Raw genomic sequence first — 16,745 nt, 5'->3', positions numbered from 1 at the left:
CTCTCTCAGCTGAGAGACATTATCGCTTTCAAGGTTTCTTGACATTTGTTTTGAGTGCACCTGTCTAATCTCTGGAGTTGTCTGTATAGGGAGAAAGAGAGCTTGGTTCTGCCACCCGCCTCATTGTCTGTGTGTGGATATTAATGTGGCGTCTGCAGTGAGAAGGGCGGTGAGGTCACTGCGTGGTGACTCGGCTATGACTCCTCGCCTCACCAGCTTGTCGCTGCTGCTGCTGCTGCTGCTGCTGCAGACACTCGCAGTGAGCTGGGACTGTGGCATCGCTGAGGACATTCTGTCACTGCAGTCGTCGAGGTTCACAGTTCAAGGATGACTTTCTCATTCCTGCTGGGTGATTCTGCAAGTACAGAAAACAACACGACTCTCAGATTAGGTTTTGAGCTTTGTAAACTGATCTGCGTGGTACGTAATGTAGGCATAATTATGTTCCCAATGTTTTATTACGTTTGGTCTGGTTGGGCTTTTCCTGTTTGAAAAAACCTGGAAAGAGTCAGTCTAAAATAGAAACAGTGCATGGAGTGCGTTTCACAGCATGTTTGCATTTCCAAGCACCGAAATCAACAGCCTAAGCCTAATGGTGTCCTCACAATCTGGCATTTTACAAGTTTTGTAATGGCTGATTAAAATAAAGCAGCAGGCTTCGACACAACCTAACACAGCAACTAAACACCAACTTTTCTGCAGATGTCTCAGCACAGCAGAGGCAACAGCATGCAGGAAGTTCAGGATGTAGCTTTGGATTCAAACCAGCAACAGCCATGAATGAATTCTAAGATCTACTTTATTCCACTTCTCTGGAGATCATTAACATATGATGTTAGTTTTCAGAACAAAGCTCTTCTTTTCATGGGATATTTAGCCTCGTAGTGCACACCTCGTAGCAACAATAAGAAGGTGGCAGAGTGCTAGACACACAGTGATGAATCATAATGTTACCATCACTGTTCCCTGAAAAGTAGGAGCAGAGTGTTACGTATTTGGGCTTCTACACCGCATGTAGGATCATAAGTAAAATAAGGAGTTGCTAAGCGACCGTAGAAACACTGTAGCTCATCTGGTGCTGCAAAATGGATTATTTTATTGTAAAGTACGATGAACATATAGGAATTTGTAGAGTGATGATATGAACAACAGGTGCAAGGAACAGTGCATGGCCCACACCAATCTGTAGCATGTACAACTCTATATACAGTATATACACATTCATGCTAATGTGCTATTATAACAAAGTCTCAGGTAATGGAAAAAAGGACAAGATACAAAAGCTGTACATTAAACAGCTTGCTTCGCCTGAATACTTTGAAAAAATAAAAAAAATGGTTTCAATGTGTTCCTGTTATCCTCACTGACATCATATCTCTGTCCTCCAGAGAAAAACCTGAACATGAGTAACTTGAGGTGGCAGCAGATCAGCCCCAGACTCCCTTAAGAAAAATCAGAGTTTTGAGGGTTGTTCAGTTAATGGAAACTGTCTAAACATTGTGAACTGGTGTCTATGTAAATTCTTATCATTTGTCCCTTTTTGGAAATTCTGCAAATGTAATGCATTGAGTTATTCCTTTCTTTGTATAAAACATTGGGTCAATTTGTCCTTGTGTGTTGCAGCACCAGTGTGTAGGCTGCTCTGTGATTAGATAAATTATATGCCTTGTTAACAGCAGATCAGCTGCACAGAACAGTGCAGCACACACCGTCACTGTATAGCATTCATTTCCCACCCGTGTTGCTGTGATTTTTCCTGCGGTTCAGCTGCATGATGCGTCTTTTGGCTCTTTCGTGGCACAGGAGAGACGTATAATCAGTAATTCAGGCCATTTCTCTTTCAGCCCTATGGCTTGCATACACTCATCACAAATCTGAACAACAAACTCTATTTTATGCTGGCTAGAATGAAGTATCTGTGTCAATGTTCTGTTGTGCATGGATGCCAGTGCGTTGTGCGGATTGTGTTTACACCTACCTAAGATCTGAATGCAGTGTGAGCCAGCCTACCTCTACCTCTGTGTTTTTCCTGATCCAGATATTGTGGACACAGATTGCATTTTAACACCAGCTGTAAATGGAGTCCATGCTAGCAACCTGCACAGCAGTGCTTTGAACTAAATCCAAACATTAGCATGCTAACATGCTCACATTGACAATGTTAACACACAGATGTTAAGCAGTTTACCTTGTTCACCTTCTTACTGTAGTTTTGTGTGCTAACATGCTAACAAGGTGAGGCTGGTAGGAATATCTTGTTTTTGTCAGGGTTCATAAACAAAAGTGTTGGACAAAGTGAAATTTTGATCCAATGATGGTGCGAAATGAAAAGTCAGCCTCCAATAGTTGACACATTTAACTCAAAAGCACAAAACATAATGGTGGCACATAGGAAAAGTCCAGAAAAAGTCTTTCTGGACAAAGTGGTGGAGTGACAGACTGACATTATCATCCATGGAGCTGCTGCCACGGCTCAAAAACTAGTAAAAACTGGTGGAAGTAGGCTTATAGTCTTACTAAGAAAAATAAGCTTACTGACAGTAAATGATAAACAAACCAGAGGCTGTCAGCTTTCCAAACATTGCCAAAAAGCATAAATAATCTCATTAGTTGAGTTCAGTCTTGGTGGGCGGAGACTAATAATCTAAATAATCTCAAATGCTGTGAGGGATGTGTCATGCTGAAGTTTAAAAAAGGCACGAGGAAAGACAGGAGGAAGCTGATATGAAGCCTCACAGCCTCGTTTGACTGGAACACAACTAATAATCTCAAACCCAACTAAAGGCGGGCGAACACATTGGACAGGAACAAAAACATAACGATGATTTCATTACTCTTGGAGCCCGGAGCCAGGATGGAATTACAGAGGAGGAAAAGGAAATAGATTGAAAAAGGCCTGAAGAGCATGGATTTTGTCTAAGTTTATAACAGTCCACTTATTAGATTTAGATATTTTCTGTGGAGATTTTGGACTGATTATAATGTTGAATGAAAGGGAAGGCCTGATGGCCTGATGATGGCACTAAAGGAAGACAGGAAGTCACTAAAATCTGTAGGTATCATCCTCACGTATGTGGACCATGTCATTCCAGTCTGCTCAGTCGCTATGGAGTTATCTTACTCTGGAATACAATAAATAAAAAATATTGCAGGATAGTGACTGTCATGAACATCCTTCTAGCAGCGAGTCCCACACACATGTTATAATCCACCAGAATGCTTCTGGGCAGATTAAACGCCACCTCCCATACCAGCATGTGGTCCCTCTGCTATCCCACCTCTCTTTATTTTCATTTTCCTCACTTTGACGCGGGTCCAGCGACCCTCTGCTCTAACCGGTCACACCCCCAGCCCCCCAGCTCAGACTGTCGTGAATAATGAAAGCCATGTTTGAGCGCTTGTGGTGACATGCTGCACAGCAGACACACACTGATCCCGTTAAGCTTGTTACAGTTTACGGAGAATGACTGTGTGTGTGTTCGTGTTTTCTTGTGGGCTGTCAGAGGGGTTTCTGTAAGAGCCTGAGCGAGGATGCCAAAGCCTGTTGTAAAGTTCATTAAATACTAAACATGTCATAAAATGGTGAGGTCAGGGTTTTGAAAAGCTGGTTTTTTTTGTGCCATACATTTTGTCTGTCTCCTGCCTTTATTTTGTCTTCAGCTCAAGTTTCAAGTTCTTCATTCATCATATGCACAACAGTTACAAGGGAGCGGTCTCTGGCAATGAAATGCTTGTTCTCAGAAGCCCTCCAACAATGCTCATGCAGTATGCATAAAAAGAAAATTATGCAAGTAGATGAAAAAAAGACAAGAAAAACAAATACTGTGATGCACGTATACTGCGATGTGTGCAGGTATAAACAGGTGAATGATATGATACATACAAACAGATCTAACAATGAGCTTAATGAACAGTCTTCTGGCCTGTGGGATGAAAACCTGAGCCTGGTGGTGCAAGACCAGATGCTGCGGTCCCTTCTGCTCGACGGCAGCAGGCAAAACAGTTTGTGGCAGGGGTGATTGGAGTCCTTGATGATCCTGTCGGCCTTCGTCTTACACCCCAGGTTGTAGAGGTCCTCCATGGACAGCAGCTTCATTCTGGTGATACGCTGACAGGCAGGAGATCTCAGGCATTGATGATAATATGATAATGAAGTACATATCGGTCATTATTGCAAAATTTGGACATGTAAGGTAGGAAACAGGGAGTGCGACATTGTCAGAGAAGATGGAACGACACGACTGAATGTCCTTAATAATTAGTCAACAAATTAGTCGACAATTCTAACGGGATCTGGCTTGTACAGTCACAGAACAGCTTTTCAGAATATGTGATAGAGTTGACAGATTCACAATCAGGATACAAAAAAAGAAAAACTGAAGAGCGAAACATGAAACAAAATGAGACCAGCAGGAGGGAAGCGTTAGCTCCCATAAGCTGTATCCTGATGAATTACTAGATTTTTTATCATCATCATAGAGCAGAACCTGTGATCAATGCTGAACCAAAGTCCTGTTTGGTGTTGGAGTTTAAGGACTTCTGTAATATTTCCTTTAAACACCACATACTGTACAACACATCATTCCTCAGTTATAGGTTTCTACAAGAGTGGAGTGCAACATCCACATCCTTTATATAGCTTTTTATAGATGGCCCCAACAGACTCTTACCGCACAAGGATTATTGAAAGATCATAAATAAGTGGATAACCCGAGGTGTTATTTTTGTCCTTTTGCTTTTTGTATCTCTGTTCGTTCTTGAGAAACTCTTATCACCAACGTTTGCCACCAGGTCAGCAGTAGCAGAGCATGGGTCTCCTGTGGTTTCCTCCCAGTGTGGATGCACCGCACAGTGAAGTCGGAGGCGACGTCTTTAAGGATTTAATCACGTCGGCTTTGCTCTGGCACAGAGAGAAAGCAGCTTACTGGGTGTTGAGAAAGTGGGGAATGTGCCAGTGGTGTAAATATAGTGATTTTCAGCATTTCAGCAGGCAGCTCCTTATCTGTCCAATGGGATCAAGTCGTTACAAAGAGGGCTGAGCTGGCAATCAGTGGCCAAGTGACTGTAATTGCCGCTGCTTGTTGTTTGTCTTTATTCTGTCTGTTTTCTAGCAATTTTCTATAATTTGACTTAAGCCCTACTAGTTTGCTCTCTGTAAGAGCTTTGTGGTGGTTGACACATAAGCATACTTCCCGGGGGAAGCCCCTTCATTCTGTGATGGGATAGGTTATCCAGCAGCTGGGAGGCACATTACAACCCCCATGTTGGTGTTATTCCTTCTAACAACAAGCATATGCCTTACTGAAATGCCTGTGGGCAAAACACTGAATCCCCAAACCCAAGTATTAAAAGATTTCTGATAATATTCTGTATTTTTACTGTCAGTAAACACCAAGTAAAGATCCAAACCACCAATAAATTGATCATAGCTGATAGATCATCTTCATTAACATGTATGCTGTTAATGATAACAGTCAGCAGAGAAGCAGATGTGTATTAATCCACTGCTGAAAATAGTCCCTAAGAAATGCACTCTTCACTCTTGTTTTTGTGGCTTTGGCTGTTGTTTTTTTTAATTTTTATAGAAAAAGAGAACTATATACGTGTTTGTTTCTGTAGCTACTGAACGAAACCAATCAATATTTTTTTATGACAGATTGCTTAAATAATTTCATCCAGGGTTAAAAGGTTAAGCAGTAGTGACAAACCGTGAGAATTCTACCACTCTGCAGTTCCGCAGAGCATTTTCACATCTTCGCTGTTTTGGATTTATGGCTCCTAACTTTTCTGATTCACTCTTACTGCTCTCATGAGCCTGTTTTCAGATAAAGAGCTGTGAGGAATCCATTGTACACTACCTACTAGCAAACAGCAGGCAAACAGGCACAGTCAGCCGCTCGCTAGGGAATGAGCAAACAAAGTGGAGCATTTAGCCGCGAAAGAGCCTGATATTTCCCAGAGGAGCTGGTGGAGATCATATCAGAGCTAAACTGAAAGTGAATGTTAGACTTAAATATGACTACAAATGAATGCTAATGTGTAAATAGGCAAGTGCTTGCTAGCATGTTAGCCACAACAACTTTATAAGGCGGCAATGGATTCAGTGTATGAAGAACCCCCAGCTGAAACTATTGCTGTGCAGCCTCTGTAGAGCTCAGAGGTCACGTTCACAGATCTGACTTCACTTCCGTACCTACACATGCTCAGGCAGAAGCTACAACTTTCCTCTCTCTGGAAAGGCTTCCTGGTGGTGATCGTCTGACTACATTAACTTGTCAAGATGAAACATTTGCCCTACATCCTTTCCCTCCTGCTGCGGGCTTGTTAGACCCACCTCCCCCTTTAACTACAAGAGCACCGCTGCAAACACCGGGCACATCCGCCTGAGACGTGACGCCTCAATAAGAAATACACTTTCATCTCTCCCAAGCTCCATTTACTGTGAGAGTGGCCTCATTTTAATCAGGTTTAAGGGGTTCTTTCCCCCTCTGCTAGGGTGCTTGCTTTGTTGCAGTTTGATAGCTAATCTGTTTGAATGTCTCTCCTCTGCCACACTGGGTTCCATGTGTTATATAACTGTTTCCTTTCTCCTAGCGGGCTCTATCTCCTTTACAAAGAAATGAGCTGTGAATCACTGCTCCAACTTTGCATCGCCACTGCTGTGTCACTGAATTATTTGCCAGCGGTTTCTGTCCCAGCCGGCATGGGGAACTTAATCTTATGCAAATGAAGTTTAGCAACATGTTTAGCAGACTCACACTGTAGCTTTACCACCTTAGTGCACTCTTTCAATACGTATCTGCTTTTGTTTGGCATCTTCCTGAGCTTGATGCTTGCAAATACATGTTTTCCAGGTCTGACTGTTCACCTCAGATCTGATGCTAATTAGTGTGAACATCAGAGAGAGCTTCATGTTTAATCATTTACATCTGAACTAAATTTTTATGTGCCACAAAATCTGATCCAGAGGAATATCTACATATACTGACGCTCACTGAAGGCTGTGAATGAAATTCTGCAGTTATCTTAATCGTGCTAATGTTCCTTCACTCACTTGAGAAACAGTGTGAAAGCAACAGTAAAACAGCATTTTGAGATTTTTGGTCACTAACGGGGGGGCAGTGCAGCGAGCTGTAAACACAGACATAAACATCTAGAGAAAAAAAATTCATGCTTCTCTCAGCAATGTTCTGGTCTCCACCAACTCCTGAGGGAAATATGCGGCTCTTTAGCATCAAAATGTGTTTACGCATTTTTGCCTGTTGTTTGGTGCTGGAAAGGTAACATGCAGTGGGTTTATTAGAGGTTTTGTTTTTTTCTGGAAAATGTCTGCCTGCTGCAGCTGCAAACAAGGTTGATGAGAATGGTGTGACTGAACCAAAACAAAGCTGTGCGCCATAAAATCATAACAATGAGCCAAAGACCACAGGCTGAGTGGAACAAACAGTCAGATGTGAACAGCATTGCAGATTTGATTGTGAACAGATTCTTTCTTCCTTTGTCTCCTGTGCAGGATTTCAGGCATTCTTCCCCCTCACCTCCTCTGGCCTGACTGACCCACCAGCCCATCACCATGAACTACCTCCGCCGGCGCCTGTCAGACAGCAGCTTTGTGGCCAACCTCCCCAACGGCTACATGATGGATCTGCAGAGGCCGACCCCTCCAGGTTCATCCACTTCCTCTCCTGCCTCCCCAGCCACGGAGAGGCGGCAGCCCCCGAGCATCCCGAGTCAGACCCAGGGCCCGGGCTCAGCCTCAAGCTCGACCGCGGGCGCGACTTCGGGCCCAGGGAGCTTCCTCAGCTCCTTCTCCAGTGTGGTGAAGAGTGCTCAAATGGCCCAGAACGTTGCTGCCGCTGCCCATGCCAAAGCAGCAGCAACAGCTGCCGAAGGAGCGTCAGCAGGAAGCGGTCAGCCGCCTAAACCTGTCGTACGCAAGCCCAAGATCCTGCTGGTCATCGACGATCAGCACACAGACTGGTGAGTGTTTCATGGGTGGGTGAGTAGTTGAACAAAAAAAGGTGCATTTTCACATTTTGTTGCATGTTTTCTAAATTCCACTGCTCACGTCTAAAAGAGAAATCATTTGACTTTTGCGCGTTAAAATGAGTCAAAGCGTTTCCTAGTTGAACAGATAATGAACTGATCTGTTAACTGAGTTATTTGTTTTCGAGTGTTCCGGTTCATTTAATGTTTGGCTCCCTTTGACAAATCCACAACGTATCACCAAAACCAATGAGCATCTTCGCTCACTTGCCATCTTTACTGACTGGAAGTAACATCAGTACAGTTCTGCTACATGAAGCAGAGTAATGAAAGACGACAGTTCAACCTTTATTTCAAAAGGTAAGTAGGTTATGTTTAAACTGAACAAGCGAGCACTTCTTTAAATGCTGTATCTCTGGGTCTTCTTCAGCTCAACCTGAGTAGAATCTTTATTACATGCTGCAGTGGCTAATGGGCTGTTTTTCATAAATCATCAAAAATGAATATTTGAAAATGAATGCATTCTCTTAAACAGAAGTGCTTGGTTGACAAGTTGTTATTCATTGTGTAGTTCCAGCACATAACTCCCCTTACAACCCCCCTTACTATAAAATATATATGTATTCCTTCAACATGGTGCTTTGGAGGCAACACACCAGTGCCAGGAAGCACACTGGCTATCAAAACCTGCTAGCATAAAAAGAAAAATTGTGGCTGAGGTGTGAAAAGTTCACACTCTGTGCTTCGCTTATCTTTGTTTTTCAGCTCCTGCTGAATCAAAAGCATTCTTCTTGTTGAGTTTTGAAAGGAGCGAGACATCGTATTATTTATGATAGGCTTGTGCGTCCTTGGCTTGTGCAGCCTTATGTCATTCTGTGCTGGAGTTAAGATTGTCATAGTAACAAAACAAGGGTGTTTTGCTCTGGAGATGGCAGAAAAATAATGGCCTTTAATGAGAAGAGATCTTTCAGCGGCAGCACATACATGTTAGAGGCTGGTATCAGCTGTCCTTTGGTGCACGTTGTGGAGGAATTGATTTCCAGAGCTGCAGTCAAGACATGCAGCAGCCAGTTTATCATGTCTGTCCTACAGAATCAATAAACCACTCTTCCATTTCATGAATTGTTATTCTGTTGCCTGAAATTTGCCGGTAAATCGACCTCAGCGAAGCCGTCATTAGGTATTTCCAACCTTTTGAATTTATCCACACAATTAGCTGCTATCATTGTGTAGCATAGCCTGCATCTGCGGCTCTGCGGGGAGATCAGGCCGAGGTCTAAAAATGATCGCTAAATTAAAGCGCCCCACTGACAGCTGAGTCAAAAGCGCCAAGATTGCTCTCAATATTCTGAAAAGGCGGGTGGCCTCTTTTCTTTAATCCGGCTGGCTGAAATCCCAAAAGGGCCCGTTCCTCTTCATATCCTGGTGTTTCTGAAACGAGTCCTCAGAGGATCATCCACCCACTGAGGCGTCCAGGCTCACTCCGACTCTCTGAGGGACCTTCATTGCTCTTGAGGGAACAGCATGGGTTTTTATTCACCTAAACAAGCTCAGTTACTTATATAAAGAGAGAATTAGGGAGGCTTTGATTTACTCAGTACAAAAAGAAAGTCTGTGAAGGACACGCTAACAGCATCACCTGTGTAATAAAATGCAGCAGCCCTGCAGTAAATCCTACCTCTGTGAAGATTTTAATGTTCTGTTTGTTCAGTTTCTTAAATGAAGGTTGCTGTTTTAGAAATCTGAGATCACAGGATCAGATTCAGTTAATTGTGTTCGATTTGCAGCTCAGCCTGTTCCCTTTCCGGCCACAGAGGGGCACTGTAGTTCAACGTCAGTTTCACAGAGAACAGCTCCTCGGCTCACCTCATGGTTGGTTATTTCTGTGCAGAAGTGGAGGTCTTGGGCCAGCAGAGGGTGATGTGTGACAGCCTCTGAGATTTATTTGAGACACTCTGCCTCTGCTGCTGTAATAATCAACACTTGTGGTGTTTGAACTTGCAGATGCTCTGTCATCATCAGCAGCTCTTCTCAGTCAAGGCAGGATATCAGCCACAAATGCAGTAATGTGAATTCTCTAATTATTTTCATTACTGTATAATCACCTGATAATAAGAATTGTTGTGTTTTTGTCACTGTGAGATGCTACTAAATACTAGGCACTACTCCTTTAAATCTTCCCACAGGACTAGACGAGGAAGAGACAGCTTTGGGAGGCAGCTATAATACTTTGACTCAATTGCAGCGATTTGCATCAGAAATCTCACTCAAATCTGAACACGGAGGCATGATAACACTTTTTTTTTTTAAATACAGTGTGACTCACTTTCTGAGGATATCATTATCAGGGATGGATGTCTGTAAATCTGAGAACTAATCAAATCTATTGAAAGAAAATAACTCCAGAAGCTGTCCTGACAAGTTTTCTTCATTGTCAAAGTAATCCAGTGATAGATGTGTGTGCAGCCACGGGTACACTGGAACTGCTAACAGCAAATTACTTTTAATGGTGCCAGTACGGGAAAATCCAAATCACTTTTCATGCAGCGTTACTCAGACGTGTTGTCGAGTCTCCGAGGCCACTTCAAAAGGTGCAGGTAGAGCACGTAGCAGCAGCTTAACAGTTAAAGCTCGACCGCCTGAGACAAGTACAAGTCGTAAAAAGGACCAAATATTTGGCTGCTGCTTTGGCAACGTGTCCGTGTCATAGTGTTGACTTTTAGGATAATGTGAAACCTGCTTTTAGGCGGCTGAGTCCTGGTGCTGAATCATGGAACATGTGCTGTATGCTGCTTTGCTGTTGAAATCTCTGCGCAGTCAAGATAAAAGTTTCAGCCACACCAGCCCCCGTAGTGGTTCCAGATGTAATCTTGTTTTTATTTTTCAAGCCACCATGCGGTGTTCCTCGAGTCCTCCAGCAGTCGTTCTCTGCACAGATGAGTTGTGTTTTTCTTGCATTTCCATAAATCAACATTGATCTTATCCCATCTGTGGCCACTGGTTTAACTGGGGCCACAGCAGCCAACAAAACTGTTTTATCTGGAGGAGAAACTGATAGACAGCCAAAGCCTCAGCACAGCTTCCCTTGGCTGCTTTGGCGAATGTCCACCTGATAAGTAATCACATTAAACTGTAACCATCCACCACTACCTATTCTCTCTCAGCATCCAGGGCAACCACACAGCTATAGGTGTTACAAATTAACAGACTCAGTATTTTTCTTCAGACATCATATCACATCAGGGGAAAAATGAAACAAAATCCACTGACAGACTAAAAGCGTTATCAGCCCCTGCGAGAGGCACTCACCTGCTAAGAGAAACTCCTCTGGTGTGATTCAAATTGTCCATTTAAACCTGCATTCATTGAATTTTTTTGGCCATTTGGAGGCACATCAAGCTGTAAACAGACACAAGAGTTGCTTATATACACATCCAGCAGATACGGAGCCACATTAGCATTTACGTGGAGTCATATTTCTGACCACCTGATGACTTTATATATGAATGACCACTATTCACTCTCCTTTAGCTCTGTTATGGTCTCCACCAACTCCTAAGGGAAATGTCTGGCTCTTTAGCTGCTAAATGCTCTACTATGTTCACCAGCTAACTTTGTATGTATGACGTACGGTATGTGGAAGGTTGCATACCGTTGTTTAATCAGTTTTTCACAGAAAACAGCTGCTTGCTCACTGATGACAGCAGCGAGGGTGAACCGTAACAGGAGAGTTGTGGCGAATTACACCAAGAGAGGAGGAAAAAAGTGTTGTGCTCCCTGGCTCCATATGCATTGCTCTTTGATTCAGGTGTCATTTCCTTATGTGGCGACTGACTGACCAATTGGTGAACTCGTTTCAGTTCCATTATGATTGTTAGTCTGCAAGTGTGTTAAAAAGGGGACACTTCAAATGTAACCTAATTATCACATGGAGGCACTTGAAGGCAGGGTTTAGAAAGTTACAAAAATGCAAGATTAGTGTTAAAATGATCCTTGTTGATATACAGTGAAGCCAGAGTGTTTAGAAAACTTTATCTAAGTTTATATCAGTGCCATGAACCTTGATTTGAACTTTTGCTGTGATACAGCACAGGTTACTGGTCAGATCGCGCTGTCTTTCTGAACTGTCCCAACTCAAAGGCAGAGTGAAGGTATTGCAGGGGAAGGCGAGGGTGTCCATCCATCCATCGCTCCCTGTCTTGGGGTTGAATTTCCTCATGGGCATTCCAGCAGAGAGGCTGAGGTCTCTGGGGAAACGCTGCTCTGTGCTGACAGGCTTGGCCTCAAGCAATGACTGATGCACAATAGAAGTACACAGCACTGAGGCAAAGTCTCCGAGAGCATCACCGCCACCATCGACAATCCCTCCCTTTCTGTCTCTATGTCTCTTTCTCCCTCTCCCTCTCTGTCAGGCTGACATGTAAGACGATTTGCCAAGAAGCTGTCAGTCTGTTTGCACTATGTTCTGAATGATGTGAACATCTGATTGCTCAATTCAGCACCGGCTCTGGCAAAGTGTTCACTTCTTCATGTATGTAGCTGAGTACTATGAGATCCTCGTCTTGCCCTGAGCCATATGACGAGGTTTTATTTTCATGTTTTGTCTAAACAAAGCAAGGAGCCCACACACTGCTGAACATCTCGAGAGCAAAAAGACGCAGAGTGCTTTTTTGTGGCATTTATAAATCCATGCTGTATCTCAAAAACAGGGCGAAAGTCTTCAAACTGCAAACCAACTGCAGGCCAACATTTTACAGAACAACAAGAATTATTTAAAAAAAATCTCACCATGTCTTTTCATCATCCCAGACATCTCTGTGCAGATTTTGGTGAAACTGAGAGGAGTGGTGCATCATCACTGTGTTAAACAGTATCTTGAAAAATTCAGTTTCAGCAACATTGACCTGAAAGGTGGAAGTTGATGCTATTTTCCAGCATTTAACACTTGCAGATGGGTTTGGTGATTTGGTGACAGAAACCGTGCTGCACACATGACACTATCCATGTAAATGACATCATTTTTTTTCCCAGTTTATTTCCAGTGTATTGTGACATTTCCACCTCCATTGTTGGCCTAGGGACAGCGGAGACAGCCATGCACCTTTATATTTATACACATTGTTACCAACTCTTTCTTTTCAACTGGTATTAACAGACACAGTTTGAAACTAGCTATTTCCCTATGGAGCTGATGGAGACCAAAAACAGAGCTAAAAGAGAGTGAATATTGCACTTGCATTGGTCAGGTGGACACAAATTAGGCTCCAAATGAACAGTAATGTTCACGATTTATGGCCTTAACAGACAATAACTGCACTACTTCTCAGATTATGATACATCCTTCAGCTAAACCCACACACTGGGAATTTAATCTTCACGTAAAAATATGTGTCAGGCATAGAAAATCTCCTTTGTAAACAGAACAGCATTAGCCCAACAATCGAGTTTAGTGGAGTGGATGCAAATAGAAGCAGGGATAACTGTAAAAACACCCTGGAGGGCCAATTGGTTTTGTTCACATACAGTACATGAGTCATGCGCTTCCTATTAGTGGCACACAAAAGAATTCTCATGGTAAAAAAAATGAATTCAGCTACAAGTTGTTTATATAGTGGGCGTGTGCGTGACTGGGAGAAGGAGAGCCCAAACCTCTTTGCGAGGCTGAATGTTTACGTTTGAACACATATAAAGCAGTCGTTCAAACCAGAGAGCCCAGCCGCCTGTAAATTAAATTGATCACTTGGAGTGACGACATGTTTTGCAAAACCTCGAAATGCATACCAGTCATTCTTAGGCGGTGAACCCGCAGGTCCAGCCCCGTGCTCTGTGGTGGTGGTGGTCCAGGGTGACAGGGGGCACTGCCTGTCGAGTATGTAGGTCAGCCTTGCTGAAGATTCACGGCTTCCAAAATTACAGAGAATGAGACAGTTCAAAACTTTGAAGTCCAACAGCTGGGAGATGTTAAGAGCGAGATCCCCCTCAGTGGCCATAATGAACCTTAATGAACAGGCCTACAAGGACAGATGTAGGGAGATGAAAAACAAAGAGGCGGACACGGAGAAGACGAGTGGAGGAGGATTCATGGCTTTGTTTGGCGAGAGTCTCTGAGAAAAATGCTGCAAAAGGAAAACGTGTTTTGGTGTGAGTAGGTCAAGAGGCACTCTAAATCCCAAACAGCCTGTCCCAGTAACCGAAGGCCTCTAGCATGTAGCCTAGATCCTCAGCTCCACACAGCTCCAGCCCGAAGGCCTCGACAGATTGTTCACTGGTCCCACGCCTGCGAGGGGTGAGAGTTCAACGCTGAGACCCACGGAGCACTGGGACACAACATGGCTAAAAATAATAGAATGTGCATTAAAGAATCAGAAATCCACAAGTGGAGAGAGCTCTCCATTTTTAAGGTATTTATATCAAAATAACACATTAGTCAAAAATTGAGACCACATTTCCCATAAGCACTGTTGCATCGTGTCATCAGAAACTTCAGCTTCAGCTCAGTTATAACATCACTCTCTTTCCTTGATACTGGGTCTTAGCACATTGCGACTGGGCCTCATGCATGATTTGTGCAGTAATGACTATTATCTTGGCGTCTCTGTGTGCTACATCTCTCTTCATCACTCCCACAACAGGGTGCCCCTTTTGACCCATAATCATCAGTAAATAAGGTCATTGGTCCACATTGCCCTCTTCGATCTGCAAGTTCTGTTTGTTGTTCATGTTGCCACTAGCTAACATGAGTAAAAAGCAGCACGTTTGAGTGTTTCTTTTGGAGGAAGTAGGGTAAGCTTGTCAATACAGAAGGGTCTGTGGTGCAAACAGTTGGGAACCATCCATCCATTATCTATACCGCCTATCCCTTTCGGGGTTGCGGGGGGCTGGAGCCTATCCCAGCTACAATGGGCGAGAGGCGGGGTACACCCTGAACCGGTCGCCAACCATTCACACACACCTATGGCGGGGTACACCCTGAACCGGTCGCCAGCCAATTGCAGGGCCACATGCAAGGACAAACAAACATTCACACTCACACTCACACCTACAGACAATTTAGAGTCATCAGTTAACCTAATGAGCATGTTTTTGGTCTGTGGGAGGAAGCCGGAGTACCCGGAGAGAACCCACGCATGCACGGGAACAACATGCAAACTTCACACAGAAAGGCCCCGCCTGACCCGGGGATCGAACCGGCAACCTTCTTGCTGTGAGGCACGCATACTACCTGCTGTGCCACCGTGGAGCTCAGTTGGGAACCTCTGCTGTAAAGCAATTCATTTTTGGTTGCATCCTGCAAAGTGTGCAATTATAGTCTGAATGGGTCACAATGGGCTGAAAAGGCCAATGTAGCTTCAAAGGCTGCTCGAACAACCCTTGAATTCTAGTTTTCTTTAGCCTGAATTTGGAGGGCATTCAGCATCCCATAATCCACTGTGCACTGGTCTGTTGTCCATCCATCCATCCATTTTCTATGCCGCTTATCCCTGTCGGGGTCACGGGGGAGCTGGAGCCTATCCCAGCTGTCAACGGGCGAGAGGCGGGGTACACCCTGGATACACCCTGGACTGGTCGCCAGTCTATCGCAGGGCAACACACAAGACAAACAACCATTCACACTCACACCTATGGCCAATTTAGCCTAATGAGCATGTTTTTGGTCTGTGAGAGGAAGCTGGAGTGCCTGGAGAGAACCCACGCATGCACGGGAAGAACATGCAAACTTCACACACCCGGGGAATCGAACTGGCAACCTTCTTGCTGTGAGACATGCTTGCTTGCTTCGCCACCGTGCAGCCCCTGGTCTGTTGTGTGTTCACAAAATCCTTGGTAGCTTGTGAAGTCAGGACACTCCACTGTTTGTTCTTGTGACTGTGCCAATTTTGACAAGTTAATGTTATGTTATATATAGGTGGTGATTGGTAAAGTAATGTCTTCACTGGAGAGACATGTAAATGCTCTGTGATTGAGCTTGGATAAGTACAAATTTGTAACAGTAATCCTGCATTGCAAACTGAGGGTGTTAAGTTAAGAATACATCAGCAGGCAACAGAGTTGTACTGTGGAAAATGTAGGCTCCAGTGTTTTTGGAGCTTGACTCGCAGGGAATAAAAATCTGGATCTGACTGCATCTCAAGTTGGAGAGCAATGTCTCATGCAGTCCCCCCCGACTCGATGAAAGTGCAAAACTAAATCTATTCTATTCAACTGTCTAAACATCAGAGAAGGAGTGTGTGTAGAAGACCATCGTGCCTGGATGAAGTTACAGGCATTGGAAGTTTAATTGAGCAACGTGTACTTGAATGAACCAAATGTAAACAACATCAACTTTCCGCTGTGGTTTTTCAGTATACAGACTCCAGCTTTAAATAGTACAGTGAGTCCACATGTCTCAGTCTAAATACTGCAGATCTGATGGTCCGGGAGATAACTCATCCGCTAACTGCAGGTTCACAGGTAAAGTTTTTAACCTTTAACCGTCCATGGGATGTTTTTCCACATATCAGGAGTGAAAAAACATGGCTAAATTACTCCTTAGCATACAGTCGCTAGCAAAACAGAAATGTGTATTTGGTGAGCAGGTATGCTGAAGCTGCAGGTGAGCGGGGCGGGTGGAGATAAAGGCTGCTTAGATCTGTGCAGACTAAATGAAGGCAAAGGTGGCCTTTACATTCAATCCATTTCAAGGTGACATTAATTTCACCTTGACCATAACCGTCTGCCACACACACACACACACACACACACACACACACACACACACA

General features: G+C 43.8%; 1 protein-coding gene across 1 annotated transcript in view; it reads left to right on the top strand.

Annotated features, from left to right (window-relative positions):
* Positions 1–16,745, top strand: part of syn3 (synapsin III) — a 98,515-nt gene that overhangs the window by 1,977 nt on the left and 79,793 nt on the right. The window contains exon 2 of the mRNA XM_070991656.1: positions 7,514–7,980. Coding sequence (XP_070847757.1) covers positions 7,574–7,980 — 407 coding nt within the window. The 5' untranslated portion in view covers positions 7,514–7,573. The remainder of the gene's footprint in view (positions 1–7,513; positions 7,981–16,745) is intronic.

Source organism: Chaetodon trifascialis, chromosome 22 (assembly GCF_039877785.1).
Source record: "Chaetodon trifascialis isolate fChaTrf1 chromosome 22, fChaTrf1.hap1, whole genome shotgun sequence".
Classification (NCBI taxonomy): Eukaryota; Metazoa; Chordata; class Actinopteri; order Chaetodontiformes; family Chaetodontidae; genus Chaetodon; species Chaetodon trifascialis.
The sequence above is the reverse complement of the archived record's forward strand: the minus strand, read 5'-3'. Positions and strand labels throughout refer to the sequence as shown.